Source organism: Cyprinus carpio, chromosome A20, assembly GCF_018340385.1.
Source record: "Cyprinus carpio isolate SPL01 chromosome A20, ASM1834038v1, whole genome shotgun sequence".
In the NCBI taxonomy this organism is placed as follows: Eukaryota; Metazoa; Chordata; class Actinopteri; order Cypriniformes; family Cyprinidae; genus Cyprinus; species Cyprinus carpio.
This window is the reverse complement of record NC_056591.1, coordinates 4,987,305-5,011,508: the sequence shown is the minus strand read 5'-3', so window position 1 is coordinate 5,011,508 and position 24,204 is coordinate 4,987,305. Positions and strand designations below refer to the sequence as shown.

The window sequence follows — 24,204 nt, the reverse complement described above, 5'->3', positions numbered from 1 at the left end:
CATAGTGAGCTTATGAGTGGATATTGGTAAAAATAACTGTGTGTGTTTTGTGGGTGATGTTTTGGCCACCAGCTGCAGGTGTGCTGGATGCTCTGGTCTCAGGCTGTTTGCTTACAGGGCCGCAGGCTAAAGGCCATTGAAGGGGTGAGTACCATCTTTGAACAAGGCATGACAAATGCCATTAAGAGCGAGGGATGGCAATGGGTAGATATTTTCCTGATAATGTGACAAAAATAGTTATACAGAAAGATGCACAACTGATTGTTAAACCCATCTTACCATAAGAACAGAGCAGACACAAATACAGAAAAATTATCACAAAGAAACAGTCCTGTTCATAGCATATAATTTAGGGCTGGTGAAAGATTAAACTGCCATGTATTATATATATATATATATATATATATATATATATATATATATATATATATATTAGGGGTGGAACGGTTTGCGGAAAAAGATCGAACCGTACCAATATCCACACACGGATCAGCACGCGCTAGGACTGCGGTTCAACTTAAATCTGACAACGCATTTGTAATATGGTTTGCTATAAATAACACGTAAAACAAACAGGGTTTGGCTAATATATGTTTCTGTTGATGGATGCGCATTCTGGCTACCCAGTACATTACAACAACAGCGATGAAAAAATAAAAACCTTGGACAACCCATTCACTCTTGTTCAATGCGAGTGCTGTATGCTGGAATATGAGCAGTCATTTATTCCGTCATCACCCGGGTGCTGATAGTGCGCGTGCAGAGATGAGACCTGAACAGCACACGTTGATATCTGTGTTTAAACTAAACTCATGTAAGCTTTGCAGTTTAAACATTTAAGAGCCAGAGGATGCAAGCTTGCGCGCGCAGTGAGAAGATTTGTGTGTCCGCAGATCCGAAGTGCAGAAACCCATGCCTCAGAACGCGAGCAAATATTAAGCCCTCTCTGATGTATTGTGTTTAAATGGACAAATTCACACAAAAATTATGTCAAAATGCCCATCTTGGTAAGTATCCTATAGCAGAAATAGCCGGCTCAATGTACTGGATCAATGCATTCTCTTAAAGTGGCAGCACTTTCTTAATATTAATCAAACAGCAACAACAAAGATATCACTCACTGCTCTTGATTGAATAGCTTTTGTAACTTTAATAAAGATTCATTTTTAATTTATACAGTCAAATATGCAATGCTATTTTAAATTTAATTACTTTATTCAATTTCTGTACCTAAAAACTAATGTTAGACCTACCTAAAAAAAAAAAAAAAAACAGAAAATCGCAATTGTATTTATTTGTGCTGTTGCTTATAGTTAGATAGATTATTCTTATTTTCTTTATACTATATACTATATACACTAGCACATACCGAACCGTACCGAAACCGTGACTCTAAAACATACAATAATACGTGATACAATAATAAGTTGAACCGTTCCACCCCTAATATATATATATATATATATATATATATATATATATATATATATATATATATATATATATATATATATATATATATATATATATATATATAACACTATTTTTATTATGCATATATTATGTTCCTTCAATTTAAGTAAACAATCGTCATGCATGAGAATGACTGGCGCAGATGTGTTGCTTCGATCATGAGGTCAGAGGTTACGTGAGACAATGATGAGAGAACTCGTCTGTCCACTTCACCCTCAGACAAAGGAAGAGAATGAAAAGCAAATAGGAGCAATCCATGCAGATCAACAAAACAATAATAATTTAGTTGCAGTGTAAGAAAGATGATAACATCCAGTAACTGACAAATATAAAAAATAACCGAAGACGATGAGGAAAAGAGGGAAAGAGAGAGAAATACAGTGGCATACGATACCTAAATTGACGGTCAGTTTGACACGGCCGCTGTCCAGTTCTAGTCGTAGTGTGTCTGCGGACTCACGTGATGTGGCAGCCATCAACAGGCCAAAGGCACGCTGGGACATAAACCTCAGAGACACATCCTCTGCTTCTGTATGTATTACCGTCGGCATCACCACCTTCATGTACATACTACCATCGTAGCTTAGGACAGATGCCTCTGTATAGAAAACAGACACACAAAACACATTAAAAATATTAAACCTAGACCTCAAAAATAGTACTTTCACTGGACCTATTTACAATTCAAATGTTTTCAATGAGGCCTTCACACGGAGTTCAAAATAACAAGCTCCAATGATTTGTTGTTCACGCCTACTTGATAAGAAAAAGTTTTGATATTAAAACAGCTTTATGAATGTGTTTCATGTTATTTAGTCACATCGCAAATTGTTTAATGGCTTTTACAAATTTTGTACAAGCAACATATTATAAAATATACATTCTCAGTTGTGTTTGTAATGAAAATGGGACTATAAATTGTACTATAGAGAACAATTTACCGATCAAAAGTGGATGGAAAATTGTATGAAAAATGAAATTATGACATTAAATAACTAAAAAAAGACTAAAACATATATGACCCCTTTAACAGAGATTAAATGCACACACACACATACACACACGCACACACAGCCAAGTCCTTCAATCTTCAATCTTCCTTTATTAGTACTGTAGTGGAACAGATACATTGCATCATTTAAAATGCCCTTCTTAATTGTTCTTATACATGCTACAGATGTCTTAATGCAACACTATCACATATATCCCCTTCTAGGGAACTCCACACTGCGTCCCCTAGGGGACACAATAGGGAATGTCATCAGCATGGTTGTGGTCTAAAGCATGTGTGAAAACATTTGCAAATCATAGGATCACGCAGCCCGTGACGTCATTAACAGAGTGCCCCGAGTATAAAAGGGTGCCTGTAATGCATGGCAGAAACTCCTGTTCTGGGGTTCGCAGGTCGAGCAAGCAGAGAAGCTTGAAATGGAACTAGATCTCTCTAGAGCTTCGACCATGAGCTCGAGTGATTGACGTGAACTGGATGCTATTTTTCTTGGGTCTTCCAACATGCGGATTATGCTAATGTGGAGGGATTAGCTGAGTCCGGATATGTGAGAATGCCACCTGTGGAAGAGACGCTCATAGGCTATCTCTCCCAGGGCGAGTCATCTTCATTGAAGACTCCTGTCCTGCCATCCAGGCTGCTTCAGACCACCTTGTGTCTAAATGACGGCGTATGTGGCAGCGGGTCATGTTGGGGGGGCTTTGCACACTATGTCGGTGCTGCAAGCCTACCAGGCAGATCTGCTTAAGGATTTGGATGAAGGTAAGGGTTTGCCTCCTGAGGCGGTTGAAGAGCTGCGCCACACTACAGATTTAGCTCACCATGCCACTAAGCAGACAGTTGCCGCTATAGGGCAAGCGATGGTGGCAATGGTGGCCACGGAGAGACATCTGTGTTTGAACTTAGTGGATATTGGGAGGAAAGAGAAAAACATCCTTCTCAATGGTCCGCTTTCACCCTCTGGGATTTTTGGCACATCCGTTAAGACAGTCATCGAGAAGTTCAGGGAAGCAAGGGCATGATTGGCTTTTGATAATACCTAGAATATCAAAATCAACTGCAGATGGCAGATCCTTTTCCTATTTAGCGACCAAACTCTGGAATAATCTACCTAGTGTTGTCCAGGAAGCAGACACACTCAGTTTAAATCTAGATTTTAGACCAATCTCTTTAACTTGGCTTACACATAATACACTATCGCATTTCTATAATTCAAATCCATTAAAGGACTGTTAGGCTGCATTTATTAGGTCAACAAGAACCTGGAACACTTCCCATAACACCCGATTTACTAGCTACATCGTAAGAAGAATGGCATCTATGCTAATATTAATCTCTTTCATTCTTATTCCGAGGTCACCGTAGCCATATCCGGTCTGTATCCAGATCAGATGGTGGATCAGCACCTAAAGACGACCTCTACAGCCCTGAATGTCAGCGGAGACCATGTCAACTAGATGTCTCCTAGAGAAAGATCCCCTGCAAAGACCTCATCACCTCGACAACCATCGGCACAAGACCAAGGGAACCAGTCCTCTGCACAATCTGACCTGTGTTGCAGCCTGGAATTAAACCACGTCATTATGGTTTCGTCTGGCCAGAAGAGAACTGGCCCCCTGACTGAGCCTGGTTTCTCCCAAGGTTTTTTCTTAATTTCTGTCACCGATGGAATTTAGGTTCCTTCCCACTGTTGCCTTTGGCTTGCTTAGTTGGGGACATTTAACTGATTGCAAATACACTATTGGAAGAGAGCTGAACTAGATGATAACATCACTGAACCATCAATGAACTGACTTTAGCAGGAAAATGACTCTATTATTGTCTTTTTTCCTGTTTAACACTGTAAAGCTGCTTTGACACAACCATTATTGTGCTATACAAATAAAGGTGACTTGACTTGACTTTCAGGAGATACATTCCCCGCCAAACCAGATACCCTTCTGGGGACTCTGAGGGGACTGGCCCATATTGATCCGAGGATCGGAGACAGGACCAGAAAATTAGTATTGCCACTCGTGCTCCTCCTCCTTCCCAGTTTCATGAGTTCCCACTTACATATAACTGGACTGAGCAAATAGTAAGTGGAGTGTTGGAAGTGTTGTGACCAGCAGTCTGACATCTCTCTTTGATGTCTCTCCTGAGCACCCTACCCCTCGGTGTGTTACTTATGATGTTACTGGTGAGCTTTGCTTATATTCGCAAACCCCCTGCTGATGGTCTGGTCTCTCCTCATTGAGCTGTGAGCAGGGTTTAGCTGCAACCCCACCTTAGGGTTTCAAAGTAGGCAGTTCTCCTTTTTATGTGTGGATGGTCTTCCCTGATCTCAGGGTATTTCCAAGCAGGCGGTCCCCCGAACTCCCCATACTTAGGGCTGGCTCCACCACATCAGGGTTTTAAGCAGATGGTCCATTGTTTCTAGATGCATTACTGTTTTCAGGCAATTATGTTCACATCTTGGCTGAATATGATGTCCCTCCTCTATACAGGTCCTTCTCAAAAAATTAGCATATTGTGAAAAAGTTCATTATTTTCCATAATGTAATGATAAAAATTAAACTTTCATATATTTTAGATTCATTGCTCACCAACTGAAATATTTCAGGTCTTTTATTGTTTTAATACTGATGATTTTGGCATACAGCTCATGAAAACCCCAAATTCCTATCTCAAAAAAATTAGCATATTTCATCCGAACAATAAAAGAAAAGTGTTTTTAATACAAAAAAAAAGTGTCAACCTTCAAATAATTATGTTCAGTTATGCACTCGGTCGGGAATCCTTTTGCAGAAATGACTGCTTCAATGCGGCGTGGCATGGAGGCAATCAGCCTGTGGCACTGCTGAGGTGTTATGGAGGCCCAGGATGCTTCGATAGCGGCCTTAAGCTCATCCAGAGTGTTGGGTCTTGCGTCTCTCAACTTTCTCTTCACAATATCCCACAGATTCTCTATGGGGTTCAGGTCAGGAGAGTTGGCAGGCCAATTGAGCACAGTAATACCATGGTCAGTAAACCATTTACCAGTGGTTTTGGCACTGTGAGCAGGTGCCAGGTCGTGCTGAAAAACGAAATCTTCATCTCCATAAAGCTTTTCAGCAGATGGAAGCATGAAGTGCTCCAAAATCTCCTGATAGCTAGCTGCATTGACCCTGCCCTTGATAAAACACAGTGGACCAACACCAGCAGCTGACATGGCACCCCAGACCATCACTGACTGTGGGTACTTGACACTGGACTTCAGGCATTTTGGCATTTCCTTCTCCCCAGTCTTCCTCCAGACTCTAGCACCTTGATTTCCGAAAGACATGCAAAATTTGCTTTCATCCGAAAAAAGTACTTTGGACCACTGAGCAACAGTCCAGTGCTGCTTCTCTGTAGCCCAGGTCAGGCGCTTCTGCCGCTGTTTCTGGTTCAAAAGCACACGCCTGTGCACGGTGGCTCTGGATGTTTCTACTCCAGACTCAGTCCACTGCTTCCGCAGGTCCCCCAAGGTCTGGAATCGGTCCTTCTCCACAATCTTCCTCAGGGTCCGGTCACCTCTTCTCGTTGTGCAGCGTTTTTTTTGCCACACTTTTTCCTTCCCACAGACTTCCCACTGAGGTGCCTTGATACAGCACTCTGGGAACAGCCTATTCGTTCAGAAATTTCTTTCTGTGTCTTACCCTCTCGTTTGAGGGTGTCAATGATGGCCTTCTGGACAGCAGTCAGGTCGGCAGTCTTACCCATGATTGCGGTTTTGAGTAATGAACCAGGCTGGGAGTTTTTAAAAGCCTCAGGAATCTTTTGCAGGTGTTTAGAGTTAATTAGTTGATTCAGATGATTAGGTTAATAGCTCGTTTAGAGAACCTTTTCATGATATGCTAATTTTTTGAGATAGGAATTTTGGGTTTTCATGAGCTGTATGCCAAAATCATCAGTATTAAAACAATAAAAGACCTGAAATATTTCAGTTGGTGTGCAATGAATCTAAAATATATGAAAGTTTAATTTTTATCATTACATTATGGAAAATAATGAACTTTTTCACAATATGCTAATTTTTTGAGAAGGACCTGTACTATTTTGGCTGGATTGCCCCATCTCCCCCCAGTTATTCAGCTTTGTTGGCATTTCCCCTTAACATCGGTGCATGTTTGCCATTTCTTTGGTGCTCTCTCACTAGGTGGTCAGGCATGCACCGAGGCATGTAGTGGGTATTTTGTTCCCCATTGTGTCCCCTAGTGGATTCAGTGTGGAGTTTCCTAGAAGGGGAAGGTCTCGAGTTATGCATGTAACCATGGTTCCCAGAGAGGGAACGACTGTGTCCCACCTGCCTGTTGGTTCCTCTCGGGGAACCATGGTTACATGCATAACCTGGGACGATCTATCTATATTTATTTATTTATTTCCATCTGCTCCATCTATCACAACAAGTTCCTTCTCTGACCACAGAGGCGCTCCTCTGTCACACACAAGGGTCATTTCTAACAAAGTATTTCATTTTTAGCCCCATAACAGGCCAAAACGATACAGAACAGAGCTGAGAGGGGATTCTGGGAAAATGGATTAAAAAAGGCAACCAGCTGTGAAATACCTGCCTCGAGTTTTAGTGGTGAAGAAAGAAGAATGTGCTTCTGGCTGAAAGAGGAGCTGACTGCCTTTGTGTAATGATGGAGGAGTCTGCATTTAACGCATGAGTCATTGTGTTGAAAATAATGTGCATTACATGGATATACAGCTGTCATGTAATATGTGATAGGACACATTAAACATCATCAATCATGCTGGCGGCACAACAAGGACAGGAATGTGACATTACCAATATTAAAACATCATTTCTGTGTTCATTATTTTGCAGTTATGAGCTGTTACAGAAATATTTCATTTATATGCAACTTAGACGAACAGACAGACAATCAATCAATACATACAACAATAACTCTCATGTCCGAATCTCTATGATTTGCTTTGTTCTAATGTAGTTTTGTACCACACTGATTTTCATTTACAATAAAACAATAAAAAAAAATCATACAGGTTTGGAAAGTCATATGGGTTTAGAACAACTTGAGGATAAGTGCATTTTTTTTGGCTGAACTGAAAAGTGTCAAGGTGTATAATTTATACATCAATAATGTCTCCACACATTTAATATTATTATTAATGTATATATTTTTTAAATAATTTTTTCTCTACTTCATTTGATACAATCATTATATCTGTTTTTTTATTTCACTGGTTTCAACCCAACTGTCACATGCCCCTTGCTCCTCTACACTTCTCTTTTTACAACACCATATTTGTATAATAGTTATTTTTTATATTGTGTCTGTATTTAATCTTCTACTGTTAGTGTTATCTGTATGCACCAAGGGTCTGAGAGTAAAACAATTTCAATTCTTTGTATGTATGTACTGTACATGTGGAAGAATTGACAATAAAGCGGACTTGACTTGACTTGATTTGTTTTATAGCTTAAATAATTAGCTAAATGCTGTTGAAAATAGTTTCAGATGGTGTATGGCATGTCACCACAAAACATGCCAACTTTTCAAATGTATATAATGTATTAAAGTATTTTATACCCACCCTTACGCATCACATAATTAATTGACTGTCCCATGTAACAGTGGTTTAGGGATTGTGTCCCTTTTTGGCATCCTGGAATGGATATCATGCAAAAGTTACCAGTTCATTGTCATAGTGTAAGTTGAAATTTTGGATATACATATTAACCATTACTTGCACAGGAAATGCTGATAAGCCACTCTCTCATGCCAGTTAAGCTAATGTGTGATATTTTAGGCTTTATGTTTTAGAAATCCTAACATTTTTCAGTTTAAATTGTAAATTATATTATGTATTAAATTATAAATAAGAATATATATTCAGGGTCATTCATATATTAAGTTAGTTCTGGAAAATAGTGAAGAGTTTTTTTTTTTTTTTTTTTTTTTTTTGATTTTTCCAAATGACAGTTAATTAAAAATCCGGATCCTTTACATATAGCGATATTGACTCTGTTCACGTTGAAGCACTCTGAGAACAACAGGGTTGTGTTCAAGCAACTCTATTATCATGTATTAATTTACAAATATAACGATCAATTCATCACATATTAGAAAACTAGCGTCCCTGCTGATGCTGTTACACACCTGCTGAGTGTCGAGGGAGGGAGCTCTTAAGCAATAATGAAGAGCATATTAACTCCCTGTCTTGAACTACTTGCTCTCTCACTCAAACATCAAACATCAAATCAAAAAAACAAAACAATAAGACACTATTGCCAGGAAGCTATGTCTTCCACACCATATTGAAATGTGTGCGATTGGTGTGTGTATGTGCTATTCAAACACACACACACAAATATTGCACAGCAGAGTTGGTATTTTGGGGAGATATCAACAGCTCCAAAGCTCATTTTGATTGGTAATGAGGAGATGCACGTTTTCAGGGGATTGCTGGAAATGGAAGTTAGCAACACTTTACATAATTACCAACCAAACTGGTAATGATGACAGAAGAGGGTGAGGGGTTATTAGCATGAGAGCTACAATGCTCTCTGCCTGCCAGTTCCACTGTACAGAGCACAATCTGTGTTAACATAACAGCAGAGTATTTCAACAAGTGATGAGTATGAAACTACATAACAAAAATTTATGTAAATTAAATAGTCAATATGAAAAATATTTAAATTTAATTAAAAACACAAATAACAAATATATAGAAAAAAATATTATACTACATAATATTAATATATTAAGTACGTTCAAAATATTAACAAAAACATATGAACAATAAATAAATGCATAAATAAAAAGCTTTTATTTTTGAATATTAAAAAACAAACAAACAAAAAAAACTGATTGGCAGCTGACAGTAGCGCCTGACATGTAATCTGTGTGTTATTCAGGTCATGTGACACATCCAGGGCTTTACAGACCCAATCCATTCAGAGAATTGCTCTTCTTAAATACTTCTCTAAAGCATTCAAAGAACAAAAAAAATCTGAAACATCCCATGTCTTTTTACAAACACAACCATTTCTGTAAACATGCACAAGTCCAATTGAATATACCCTAAGACCATGCTCGGATTGTGATTTTAAAATGTCATCCTGCTTTTTTTTTTTTTAAATGCACTGGCTGTTTGGGGTGTGAACAGTAGAGGGCAGAAAAGCACTGCCCAGAGGCTTCAGATACTTTCACCTCTCCTGGTAGAGATGGATACAGAGAGAGAGAGAGAGAGAGAGAGAGAGAGAGAGAGAGAGAGAGGGGGCGATTGACTGAGGGCAGATATTAGTGATAGAACGGTATGAGAGAAATCTTAATAAAAGCTCTGTTACCGTAACCCTCCCATGCACATTCTCTCTCTCTCTCTCTCTCTCTCCCCCCCCCCCCCCCCCCGCACGCTCTCGATCTCTCTCGATCTCTCTCTTTACATTCTGCTCTGGAGCATTGTCAATTTCCCACATGACTGCTTGCTGAAAGCCACATTTCCTCAGCCATGTGGAGGAACATGTCTATGTGTGTGGGTCAGGTTTTGACCAACTGTCCTTACAATAAAAGTAAAACCTGACATTACCTACATCGTGGAGAGCAGTCAATGGGGCCACGAGGAAAACAGAATAATAAACATAGTAAATAAAATGATATGATAAGATTAGGGGATAGAAAATATAATTAACTCAGTATAAAAACAATAAAGGTCAATGGAAATCCCTCTACCATAACACAAATACAAATGTGAGGATTTGCTAGCGCTCACAAAAAGAGTCAGAACTTAAATAGTTCCGGGATCCACACTGTTGGGTCCCCAAGGAAAAGCTTTATAAAAAGACTAAATTATGTCTCATTGCATATGTAAAAAAATTCAATGGATTTGTCTATTATTTATTTATTTATTTGCTTATTTGCTTGCTTTAAAATGAAAACAACATCAGTGTATAGAGATATATTTAGCATGCTACTTAAGTGTGTGTATTTTAGCGATCCTTGAGGCTATACACACTGATTTTCTCTTTTATTGGCATTTTATGTATTCTCTTTTATTGGCATGCAAGCCATTTCTTTTCAAGTACAAATAAGAGGAATTCACTCATTATCTCCATCCTCCTCTTCTCTAATGCTAGTGACATGCGTGTTTGTTTAAAGCTCGACTTTACACATATGGATTAGAGAGCTACTCTTTAACACCCACTTCCTGCAAGTGTCAAACAAATAACGAAAAGCTCAGATATTTTTGCATACATTTACGCAACAAACCCATTCTGATGATATTTGCTTGAGTCTGCATTTCTCCCTCACAGACGCTCACTGGCTGGAACCGGTTACTATCAGTGTGCACTGGCCAAATCTCTAAGCTTCTGGAACAGCTCTGGCCCACATTATTTACCATCACTTACCTCCAACGACTGCAATAATGTACTAACACCAATACTATCCATGGCAGTGGACTACAGATCTGCTAGCCTAGGTATTTGCACGTAACATTACGTACAAAACATGCTTTTTCTTGTACGTTTGAGTAGATGTTGAAATTTATTTTATGAATGTACAGACAGCATCTGAAATGTAAGCAGTATTCTGGATTCACAACTAAAAAAAAGAAAAAATACATTTATATATGGGTGTGAAATGATATTTGAAAGTTGCAGCAGAGGACAAGATTATCAATATAGTGTTATTGGGGTTTGAAAAGACATGACGGTGAGTAAAAGATGGCAACATTTTCAAGAGTGTGAATTATTCCTTTAAAAAGTTCAATCTTCTGCATGAGGTTTAAAAAACATTAAAAGATTTATTCTCTAAACCCTCACTGACAACTGCCTATAATTGAGCAGATAACATTATAGATACCAGCTTCATTATTCTTCTTTGTTCACTTTTTGCATTGTGTAGTGTTTTTGTGAGTAGATGACATGTGGAACAAAAGCCAAATGGCAGTGAATGAAGATGAGGCTTTCTGTTTGCAAATGTGTTGGCATTTGCATTTTTCATCCCAGATAACTGCATCTCTGCCCTTGATTCAAATAAGAAGCTCTGCTTTACAGCTCAGTCTCTACTGCACTGATCTTACTGCATTCATCACCCTAGAATAAAGGGTCATCTTTTAAACTATTATTCATGTGTTCTACCTGAACAGCGGAGAGAAGATAAATGAGCATCCAAATATTGAGCTGTTAGCTGGCTTTCACTATTCTAGACTAGAATTTGTATATTTTATTATTTATTTTATGAAATACGATGACTTAAAGGGGTCATATCATGGAAAACAATATTTGTCTTGCTCCTCTGAAATAAAAGAGTTTGATATACTATGCAGACATAATGGTCACAACACAAAGCTCCCACTGCTGTCCACCTAGATAAATTCTTGCCTTGTTCTCCACAAAAAAAAAAAAAAAAAAAAAAAAAAAAAAAAAAAAAAAAACACATCTAAAGATCCTTATAAATTTACTACATGATCCATTTAATTATATAACAGTTCTAATTCTCAAATCTGATTTCCTGATTAGTGTTCCAAGACTGCTTACATAGTGCATCGCCACTGGGATTTTTTGTATCACTCCACTTGACTGTGTTTGCAGTGTTTAAGACAGACTGTCTATGCATTAGTAGTGGGGACTTTTCAGTGGTCCTTTATGTTAGTTACAACATTATGCCTGTAGGGGCCAAAAAAGTTGTATCTGCATCCAAAATTGCATACTCTAGGTAGGTACTCCTTTTGAATAAGTAATAACTTTGCAGCAGTACTTTCTATATAGTGTGAATAGGTGTAGTATGATTTTCATCCTACATACTAATAACACCATGTTGTCACTCATGTGACCTACCAGTGGCAGTGGCATTGCTTCACTGCCATTTACAAATCCTCTCCCATGGCCTTGTAAAGTCATCTGCGTATTTTATCGCCTCTTGTTTTAGGAATACTAAATTCTAATACTAATTCAGGCATAGTAATCTTTTCACATACTATACGCATACTATTAGTACATTTCAAACGCGATTAGTACATTTCACATACTAATCGCAAAGTATGTGATTTTGGATGCAGCCACGGCCTTTTTGTGTATTATGAGTGAGTCACTGAATCATTAATTTAACTGATTGTAACAGATTTTTTTTTCATGATATTTAGATAAAGTAAATGACAATATTGTGTCTAAAAAATTTTCAACTGATTATTATTAATATTATTATTCTTTTTTATCTTTTAGTGACTCTGAAACTAAAACAACATACACAACAATGTAGACAAAACATGCAAATAAACAGAAAACCTATAGGTCCAACTCATTGTTACTGATGGTGTGAATGATAGCCACTTAAAGTAAACTACAGAGGTAATGAACTTTAAGGTATAGTTATTAAAAGCTGACTGCTTTAATAGTAAACAACAGCACAAATTGTCTCCTAATGATGTGTGCTACAGCAGAATAATAAAGCCAAATAATAAGAGGGACTGCAAAGAAAGGAGTGAAGGAGACAGTGGAAGAGATGAAACTTTGCAGTGTCAGTGTGGATGTCTGCTAAGATCAGTGTCACAATGAAGGTGTTTGTCAGCCTGAGGAAAAGACGAATGCTCACACCTCTCCTCTTACACAGGAGAATGTATGTGTGTGTGGGAGAGAGAGAGAGAGAGAGAGAGAGAGACTAGGGCTATTTTTACAGAGAAAATGTGAACAATGTTTTTTTTTTTTTTTTTTAAGTTTACCTTAGGTTCCCTCTTCCAGCTATTCCAAATGCATCTCTTCTTCTAATGTGTACCATAATAGATTTACAATACATTCTCAATGATAATAAAGCAGTTAAGGCCAATATAAGGCTATATTTTCTATGACATAATTGATTCATTAATATCATAATTTATGAGGCTGTAGTGTTCAGTGTATGCTGTTCATTAATATTACACTCATTTGATGCCCTTATTTGCTATCAGAGTAAAGTAATAAAGAGCTGCACAAATCTAAACTGATAATACATAGACGTATCTAAATTACCTGAGGAAGGCAATTTCCCAGCATTTTTTTTTATTAGTCAAATAAATAAATAATATAATAATAATAATAATAATAATAATAATAATAATAATAATAATAATAATAATAATAATAATAATAATAATAATAATAGATTTATTCTTACAGGAATATTCTGGGTTAAATAAAACATAAGCTCTACAAACAACATATGTGGCTTGCTGTCAATTACGACAGAAAATTATCTTGACTCATCACACAGTTTGTAAAAACAAAGAAATCTACAGTGGTGCTTGCCAAGTCACCTTCACCATTCTTTTATTACGGTCATGAAGCCGTTTAGAAATTTGGCAGGCAATCAGCCTGAATATCTTTCTGGTACTCATAAGTTATTTAGTCATGTTCTGCAGAGGTGGGTAGTAACGAGTTACATTTACTTCGTTACATTTACTTGAGTAAATTTTTTGGGTAACTTTTTGGGTACTTTTACTTCGTAACTGTGGGCGACGCTCCTCTCTTTACTTTATCTTAATGCAATATAAGTTATAAATGCTTCAGTTTATTCCAAACACGCCGTCTACTTTTCTCAGGGCAATGAGCGATGCCCATTCGCGAATGATTCATTCTTTTGAGTCAATTCTGTTCAAAGGCTTGATCAAACCAGTGAATTGGTTCTTGAGTCAGTTTGAATGATTCGTTCAGTTCCCGCCGCACGCGCTGAGCGTCTGAAGCGGTTCTTACTCAGAGTTGTAACAGAAAGTTTAAGAACATCAAGAGCATTGAAGATGTGGCTTTGGATCTACAGACAATTGAAAGCAAATTTTTTGCTTGCGATGAAGATCTTTATTAGATGAACACCGCGTGTGCTGTCTACGGTTCATCAGGTATAACTTAGGCTACACTCGATTACAGTACACGATACCACTTAGACATTAGTTTGTTGTACGTGTAACTTATGAGGCGTCATGCCCATTCAAAGTGAGGGGGCACTTGCCCCCTCAGATTTTTGAGCCAAGTGGATTTTGAATGCATCTTCCAAAAGACAAAAAAATAGCCCATTAAGATTTTGTTGAGCTTATGAATGCAGTGGCCAATCAAAGGTGATTTCATGATATAGTTCATGCGTCTGGGAATGAAAAAAAAAAATCTTAATAATTTTCTTAATTTGCCAATATGCTGTTGTAGCTCCTGTGTCACATGACGACCCCCCCCCACTCGTGCCCCCTCAAAAATAATGAGTGCATGACTCCCGTGCTTATATATTAAATCAAATACTATTTTTACATTTAATAAGCTGTCACAGAGTATGAAATAAATACCCTCCAAACCCATGTTAGCTCTGTTACAGGAGGAATGCCTTTGCCTAGACACAATTAACATTGATATTTCCACAATATTTACGCTTGCATAAATATACATATGTTTACATTTTGCAGAACAGACAGAAGAAGATCCGTCAATGATCATTTGGTTCGTTATGTTCAGATGTTCGGTATCTTAGCGGTCATGTGAGGAGTTTTCACTCTTCTCTGTGTCAGAGGTTATTTATACATATATAATACATACTTTAAAATATCACTTATTTCAGTGATGCAAATCAGAATTTTCATCAGCTGTTACTCCAGTTTTCAGAGTCATGATCCTACAAAAAATAATTCTAATATATTGATTTTTTACCAGTGCTGGAAACAATTTTGCTGCTTAATATTTTTTGGAACACGTGACATTTTGTTTAGGATTCTTTGATGAATAGAAAGCTAAAGAAAACATCATTTATAGTAAATCAACATATTGGAATGATTTCTGAAAGATTATGTAACACAGAAGACTGGAGTACACACACACACACACACACACACACACACACACACACGCACACACACATACATAACATACATTTTATCTATATATCCAAATAAAAATAGACTATAGATATTCAGTATATGACCCATAGTAATTAACTACTTGAGTAGTTTTTTTATCTGATACTTTTTTACTCTTACTCAAGTAACTTTTCAGACTAGTACCTTTTTACTTGAGTAAATATTTTTATAAGTACTTTTACTTTTACTTGAGTACAGTTTTTGGGTACTCTACCCACCTCTGATGTTCCGCCTGCTTTTTAATCTAAAATATATTCTATATTCTCTAATTTTTATTTGTTACATCTACTAAATGTAACTGTTATATAAATTTAGAGACATATTCATTCTTCTTCCTCTTCTGCTTATCCGGCGCCAGGTCGCGGGGGAAGCAGTCTAAGCAGAGATGCCCAGACTTCCCTCTCCCTAGACACTTCCTCCAGCTCTTCCAGGGGGGATACCAAGGCGTTCCCAGGCCAGCCGAGAGACATAGCCCCTCCAGCGTGTCCTTGGTCTTCCATGGAGCAGTGTTAATTTTGGCAGGCATTTCTGATTTAGTCTTAGTATTTATCTTGAGATGAAAATGCTTAATAGTCTTAGTCACATTTTAGTCATTAGAGTCTTTCATAGATTTAGTCTAGTTTTAGTCGAAGAAAAGTCATTGCATTTTTGTCAACTTTTAGTCATTACTTTTAATCAATACTTTTAGCCAAACTGTATTTTGGTAGCTATTTTTATATGTAGTCTTTAAGCTAAAATAATCATTAATTCTTCTCTCTTTAGACCAAATCAATTAAGCTTATGAGAAATTTGAATCAAGGACTGAATATGACAATTTTCATTTTTGGGTGAACTATCCCTTTAACAGTAGTGAAAAAGGAGCAACTTAAAAAGAAGCACAATAAGACAAACAGAATAGAGATACAAATTAAACAAATTTTCCAGATACAGTATGGTTTTACTTAACGTATACATTTATTTAACATCTTTTGTTGGTTACCATTAATGACAGATAGGTATTTAATTTGGAATGCTATCCTTTTAAGACGGAAGGCATGCATGAAATACTGACACACGTTCAGTTTTCACCCACCTGTTCACGTTCACTTAATCCATAACCTACTGTATTTACGTGAAAAACTCTACACGATAAACATTTGGACTGCTGTGTGTGTATTTGATCACTGAGAACTGATCGTGTGCTGTATATGAGAACTGAGGAAGTGGAGCGTGTGCGCACGTGAGAGAGAGAACACTTCTATCAGCACGATTCCTTCACTAACTTTAAGTTAATCGACAACTAATTGTGACTCCCAGGAAAAACAGGATGTCTGGTTACCTTATCCCTACCCCTTCGGGTGCTGAGGCCATTGTTTCAGATCGCTAGTTCGCGTTTTATTAGCCCATCCATCCACTGCGGCTGCTATACTGACTAGATATGCAAACGCCCCTTATCCGATCGCAATCCAATGACAGGGACGCACATTTTGAAGGACAATAGCCTATAGGATGCATTTTGCATGTCCGGTAGTCCTCAAATAACATTATAGTCCTGTCTCGTCTAGTTAACGAAGACGCTGCATAAATTTCGTCATAATTTCATCATCAGATATTATTTGTAGCTCGTCAACGTCTCATCTTAAGGCCCGTTCACACCAAGGACCATAACTATAAAGATAACGATAAAGATATAGTTCTAAAAATAATTTTCAGTATTAAAGAACAGCAGCGTCCACACCACAACTATAACGATAAAGACAAAGAAAAAGATATCGTTGGAATCACTTTCAGAACGATTTTTTTCCAGCTGATGAACGATAAAAAATTGACAGCCAATCAGAATCTATCCTGCTGTAACGCGCTCGAGAATTTAAAGTGGCAGATGAGCGTGCGCTTAGAATAAACAGAAGATATCGTTCGCTGATTTTTACCAAAATATCGTAACATTTATAGTTATCGTCCTTGGTGTGAACGGGCCTTTAGTCACAGAAAAATGTTCGTTAATGAATATTTTCCGTCGTCGTCTTCGTTAACGAAATTAACACTGCCATGGAGCCTCCTCCCAGTGGGACGCACCTGGAACACCTCCCCAGGAAGGCGTTCAGGAGGCATCTGGAACAGATTCCCGAGCCACCTCAGCTGGCTCCTCTCGATGAGGAGGAGCAGCAGCTCTACTCTGAGCTCTTTCCGAGTTGCCGAGCTCCTCACCCTATCTCTAAGGGAGTGCCCAGCCACCCTACGGAGAAAGCTCATTTCGGCCGCCTGTATCCGGGATCTTGTCCTTTCGGTCATGACCCACAGCTTATGACTGTAGGTGAGAGTAGAAACATAGATCAACCAGTAAATTGAGAGCTTTGCCTTGCAGCTCAGCTTCTTCTTTACCATGACAGACCGGTACAGACTTTCCCGGAGAAGCTGAGGAGTTTGATCCCCCTGTAGTTGGAACAGACCCTCCGGTCCCCTTCTTGAAAAGAGGGACCACCACCCCGGTCTGCCATTCCAGAGGCACTGCCCCCGTTCGCCACGCGATGCTGCAGAGGCGTATCAGCCAAGACAGCCCCACAACATCCAGGGACTTGAGGTACTCAGGGCAGATCTCATCTCATCTCATGCCTGGCCACCGAGAAGCTTCTTAACTACCTCTGTGACTTCAGCTTGGGTGATGGACAAATCCATCTCTGAGCCCTCGGCCTCTGCTTCCTCAATGGATGACATGTCGTGGGGTTGAGGAGATCCTCAAAGTATTCCTTCCACCATCCGACGATATCCCCTGTTGAGGTCAACAGCTGCCCACCTCCACTGTAAACGGTGTTGGCAGGGCACTGCTTCCCCCTCCTGAGGCGCCTTACAGTTTACCAGAATCTCTTCAAGGCCAACTGATAGTCTTTCTCCATGGTCTCACCAAACTCCTGTCAGACCTGAGTTTTTGCCTCCCCAACCACCTGGGCTGCAGCCCACTTGGCCTGCTGGTACCCGTCAGCTGCCTCAGGAGGCCCACAAACCAGCCAGGCCTGGTAGGACTCCTTCTTTAGCTTGATGGCATTCCTTACTTCCGGGGTGTCCACCACGGTGTTCGGTGACTGCCGCCTCGACAGGCACCGGAGACCTTACGGCCACAGCTCCAAGTGGCCGCGTTGACAATGGAGGTGGAGAACATGGTCCACTCGGACTCAATGTCTCCAGCCTCCCTCGGGATCTGGTCGAAGCTCTGCCGGATGTGGGAGTTGAAGATATCTCTGACAGGGGACTCAGCCAAACGTTCCCAACAGACATATTCATATTAGAGATATATTAAACTATCAAGTTGTCTATCTAGGATAACTATTTTTCCCCCCAGAATGTTCTGTGAAAATTCCTTACATTAAGCCACCAAACTGGACATACAGGGAACAAAAACATTAAGTATCTTCACATTTTTTTGTGACATACACTGTTTTGCATTGAGACTGGACACTAAGTACAATAGTGGAATCTATTTCTGTATATATTTGGACTTCTAAATAAAAAAAAATAGTCTTTGCCTCTTTACTGCACAGACGCACAGTAGAGAAATTTGAAAATATTTTGAGAATGGCATCAGGAAATGCTGTGAGCCATGGGCAAGGTTAACAATCAACACTGTCACTTCAGAATACTCGTGCACATCTCTAGAAGGGCACAAATACTAACATGCATTTGCTACTGTTATGTTGTAATGCGTAATATTTGAAACAACTCAATAAATGTATTAAGCATCTTACCTTTGAGGGTTTAAGACAAGTTCAAGAGGTTATTTGCAAGGATTTTTCAGGAATTTAAATTCTTCTCAAGTTTTGTCTTTTGTGTGTATCTTTACCAAAGATAAGGATATTTTAAGAATTTGGGGCAGAATACAAAACATTCTTCAAAATATTCTTATTCTTTAATTAGAATAAGAAGGTTACATTACCCACATGACACTGCTCAGTGTGTCCTACCTGCTATAGGTCACATAACAATACGTTTAATACCTTTTTCATGCACTTACGCACATAACCACAGTACAACATTATAAAACAGAATTTTGGCACAGACTTTTCTTCTACTAATTTACATAAATACAATAAAAAAATGTATGCATTTATGTTAGATAATTTATGTTAGACATGTTAGACATTTATGTTAAATAACTTGTCTACTCTTTTCAGAACACGCATACCCTGATCCCACCATGACTGTTTTATGAATCCAGCTTTAGTGTAAATGAATAATCAGGAGAGAATGTCTGCATGAGTGTGTGTGTGTGTGTGTGTGTGTGTGTGTGAGTGTGTGTGTGTGTGTGTGTGTGTGTGTGTGTGTGTGTGAAACAATTGTCTGCCTTGTGTTGGTGTATTTACTACTGCAACAAGACATTTTGTTTACATCACAGTTGTGAGCTATGATTTGTTACTCGCTATTGCTCATTATGAACAAAATGTTATTAGACAAGAATCTAAGAAATTATGAGTGAACTATTTTTGCTCTCTGTAGATCTTCTACTAAAATTTCATGTTGTCAGCATTTCAGATTACTTCCTTTAACATACACATTAGTATATAGAATACTAAGGTACCAGATATGGATGAAAGCCACAAAAATATAATTTTGCTTAAATGGGTTCAATGGGCATCAATTCAGTCAGGCCTCATGGCTTCAAAAATTGGTCTATGAGCACCATATAAACCTGAGAACAAGATAGGACCCTCCATAAAGCCACACTATCACCATACTATAGCGAATCGCTATGAGGCCACATCGAATGAACTTGGAACCTCAAGTGTGATACTTCCAGCTAACATCAGTCGGCCCCGGGCCACAGACTCAGAAAGCAGCCCTGGAACAATCCCTACAGGGCCCTTGAACAAGAGAGGCTGCAGTGGTCGGAGAGGAGACGGGTGGGGGTTTGGCATTAACATGTGACTGCGTGTTCTTGACTGCAGGTGAAATGGCGGAGACAGCAGTGCAAGAGGCATGTTAACACATTTACATATATACACACACACACACACACACACACACACACAAACAGAGGGCTCCGAGTGCTTCAAAAATAGAGTGCTCTTCAGGACTCAGGCAAGGTTAACTGGATGAGACAGCATGCTCTCCCTCTGCAGCAAACCACTGCCCGAGAAATCCCTCTGTACATTTAGGAACTGGCGCTATGCTGTGCTTCATTATGGCAATGCATTTTTAATGCTCCATCCTTCACCACTGCTTTCAGATTGCTGAGTATTTCTGTCAAAGCCAATATAAAGGCTATGAAATAAAGTTATCAAGGCCCTTGTTAAAGAACAATTCAACTAAATTGAAAATTGTGTCACTAGGTACTTACCATATGTATTTCCAACCCAGTATGTTGTTATTTATTTATAGTTTTTTTTTTTTTTGTTTTTTTTGAAGAATATTCACAGAGCTCTATCCACATGACACAACATAATGACAGTTTTACAAAATGTAAATATTAATATTATAAATATTTTTAATGATGATGAGGTTTTTGAAGAGGGTAAAACAATACAATCTTTACAAAATGTATTTGAAAATAGTAAGTAAATTAGGAAGGCAAGTTAAACAAAAAGGAAAACTACTGAATTTGTTAAAATTAACCCTTGGAAAATATAGTAAAAGTGCAGATGATTGAATTAACACCCAATATCAGTAGACTGTATTCATATTATTAGACTATTATTAATTTATAGCTTGTTGGATTATTGATTGATTGATTGACCAACTTTTGAAATTACTGGCATCTATTTAACCATGCAATATTGGTAAAAAATTGTTGTTTGAAGCTTCACACTCTGAAAAATAAACAAACAAACAAAACTCTGTATGTGTCAGCCATTCGCCACTAAGCTGTTGCTAATAATGCAATTAAAAATAAAATAAGACAAAAAAAAAAAACAGATAATTTACATACAATGACAGTTCAAAGTAGCCATATCTGTCAAGATACAACAAAAAAAAAAGGGAAAAAACAACAACAACAACATAGTGGTAGTATTCATATTTGATTTAGAGCTGGAGCAAAGAGTAAGCTTGTCAATGAATAACTGCTTAAATTCTGGTCTGTTCTACACACTAAGCTATCATAAACTATATTTATAAAATAATTAAACTTATTTGGGGAAGTCGTGGGCTAGTGGTTAGAGAGTTTGACTCCGCAGCATAAATGGCTGCCCACTGCTCCGGGTCTGTGTTCACTGCTTTGTGTGTGCACTTTGGATGCGTTAAATGCAGAGCACGAATTCTGAGTATGGGTCACCATACTTGGCTGTGTGTCACATCACTTTCACTTTCACTTTTAACTAAAATAGCTTCAGAAGACTTGGAATATAATGCAAAGATTATTTTTATGGTGATTTAATGTATGTATGTATGTATGTATGTATGTATGTATTTATTTATTTATTTATTTATTTATTTATTTATTTATTATTTGGAACATGACAGACATGGTTATGGTGAACTATGTTAATCTGAAAAAAGTCTGAAATTATCATAAATTGTGCTAAATATCACATATATTGTTGCTATTGTGCTACAGTTTTGTCAAATTAAAAATGAATTATTATTAAACAGAGATTTAAAGAGTGAGAGTAGGAGGAGGAGGAGTAATACTTAGTTTTGTCTATTTAGGAGAAATAAAATTCTTGCTATGAAATTAGAATTAGCAAGAAAAATGTAAGAAAAAGACAGATATTTTATTCCAAAACCACAGAATTGTATCAAAACACAATAAACATAATACATAATTTAAGATGTGGTGCACATGGTGATTCAGAATAATGACATTTAAAGAATTCTTCTGTCATGTATGTCCATTGTTGCTTATTGTTAGTGGATAATTTAAACTAGTTTGGGTGTGAAAATTGATGTGTTTATTTTCTACACATCCACAGAACCAAAAGTGCCCATACCAAAAAAAAAAAAAAAAAAAACTAAAATAAAATAATAATAAAATAGATACAAATAAAACACTACAGATGCTAACATTTTACACACATAACTATTTTGCCTGGATTTTAAAAATTGTTACCTCAAGTTCAAAATTATTTACAAGTCTGTGTTTTCCACAACGGAGCCTGAACCATCTGCTAAACCTTGAAAAATCATTGTAGAATAATGAAAAAGGCAACCCAACCCATGCTGCGTAAAGATTGCATCCCTCAATAGCCTGAGGAGCAGCTATCTACAAACTGTCATAGAAACTAATGTGAACTTGCTCCTAATTCTGAACACCATGGGAATATTTTCTTGCTCCAAGCCTTGTTCAATTTAACTTTTGGATCCTCCTGAGTGAACAGCGCAGACAGACAGTCACTAGAAGTGAAAGAGAAATCCTATTAAACCTCCCAAGAAACGTTACACAAAAACTATAAAATCCTCTTCTCAGCTGTAAAGCAGAAACTGCTGTCCACTCAGAAACTGCTGTCTGTACAGCCAAAGGCTCATGGATTCTCTAGGCTGTCATTACTAATATAAAATCCAAAATATTGTTGTGTTGGAGAAGCTAATTTCAGTAAGACAGAGCCTTAACTCTCATTTGTTGTAAAGATCGTACAGGTTTAACAGTGTACTTTGCTTTTAGGCAACTCTCTTCTTAAAAAAATGAGACAGTACTGACTATTTGATTTTCCTTAAAAATGAAATAACCATCATATATGACATGTAAGAGGTCATTTTACTATAAAAAAAAGTTTCAGAGCTCAAAACGTCCTTGCTAGTCCAGAAAACATCTTTTATTAAAACCAAGAACAGGAAACGACTCGTTTCAGAATTTGTCACATAATGACGTAATAGTGTGATGCAAGCCCATCTGTGCAGAATCAGATAAAAGCCTACTTCTACATCTTTGCATCTTTGGCCCTGCCCACTGGTGCGTTGAGCATAGTGAGATGAGAAAAAGAGAAGAGCAGTACAGGATAACTGGGCTAAAAAATAACATTATCTTCCAAAGGATCCTAATCCTAGGAAAGTGCTTATTTATTTTCAACTGTGTGGATATCTCAGCAGAGCATTATTTGTTTGCTCCACACATAAACTCTGCGGACCCGGTACCGGGTCCAAAACCACGTGAATAATGTTCGTGCCTAATTTTCAAAAAATTCAGTAAAATAGTAAAATGAAGCTTAGAAATTTATTCGTCCAATACACAAATTTCCGCCTAATGATTGCGACAAATTTTTATGAAGAATATGTTTTTTTTGTTTTGTTTTTTTTTCACAAAACAGTCAAGTCATATATCACAAGAAAGTTCTCATTCTCAGGAATTTGACTGTGTAGTAGGGATGTGCGGTATACCGGTACTGGAAAAATACCGGTATATATTATATTTCAAACGGTACAATATCATAATTTTGCTCAATTCGGTATTTGATGCCGCTTGAAACCAGCAAAAAGTGACAACGGAGAAACAAGATGGATCGAACTGATCAAGCTAATTCTACACGCCCGCAATAAATCAATAAAGAAGGCAGTAGGAGTGAAATATGGCATTACTTTCCCTACAGCCTTCAATTCATTTAACATTTGAGGCTGGTTATTGGTCACCTGTGGTATCGATTTAGTATCGATACCGAGGTATTAGATTAGACTGAAGCCAAACTTGTGATATTGAGGGCAATATTCTTTATAAAACCTGTTTTTGCAAAGGATACTCACAAAGACACCCCTTTGGTTATAATTCAAAAACTCAAAAACTCGGTCAACGAAACAAAAAACTCCTGTTTAGAAGCTGTTATTTGAAAGATTCTTTTTTCTGGCACATCTTGGCACCTAGTGGAATCAAACAATGTAAGTTGCAGATTTCTGTCCCCTTCTAGAACATGAATTACAGACTTTCAAAAAAACTAATCTGAAAAAAAAATCTAAAAGCGCCTATGTTCTTTTTGTGTGTGTGTGTG

The 24,204-nt window shown here is 37.8% G+C and overlaps 1 protein-coding gene across 6 annotated transcripts in view; it reads right to left on the bottom strand.

Moving 5' to 3' along the window:
* Positions 1–24,204, bottom strand: part of LOC109108241 (neurexin-3b-like) — a 352,875-nt gene that overhangs the window by 196,879 nt on the left and 131,792 nt on the right. For all 6 annotated transcript variants that reach the window (XM_042777425.1, XM_042777419.1, XM_042777423.1 and 3 more), the window contains one exon: positions 1,868–2,071. In XM_042777425.1, the coding sequence (XP_042633359.1) occupies positions 1,868–2,071 (204 nt within the window). The remainder of the gene's footprint in view (positions 1–1,867; positions 2,072–24,204) is intronic.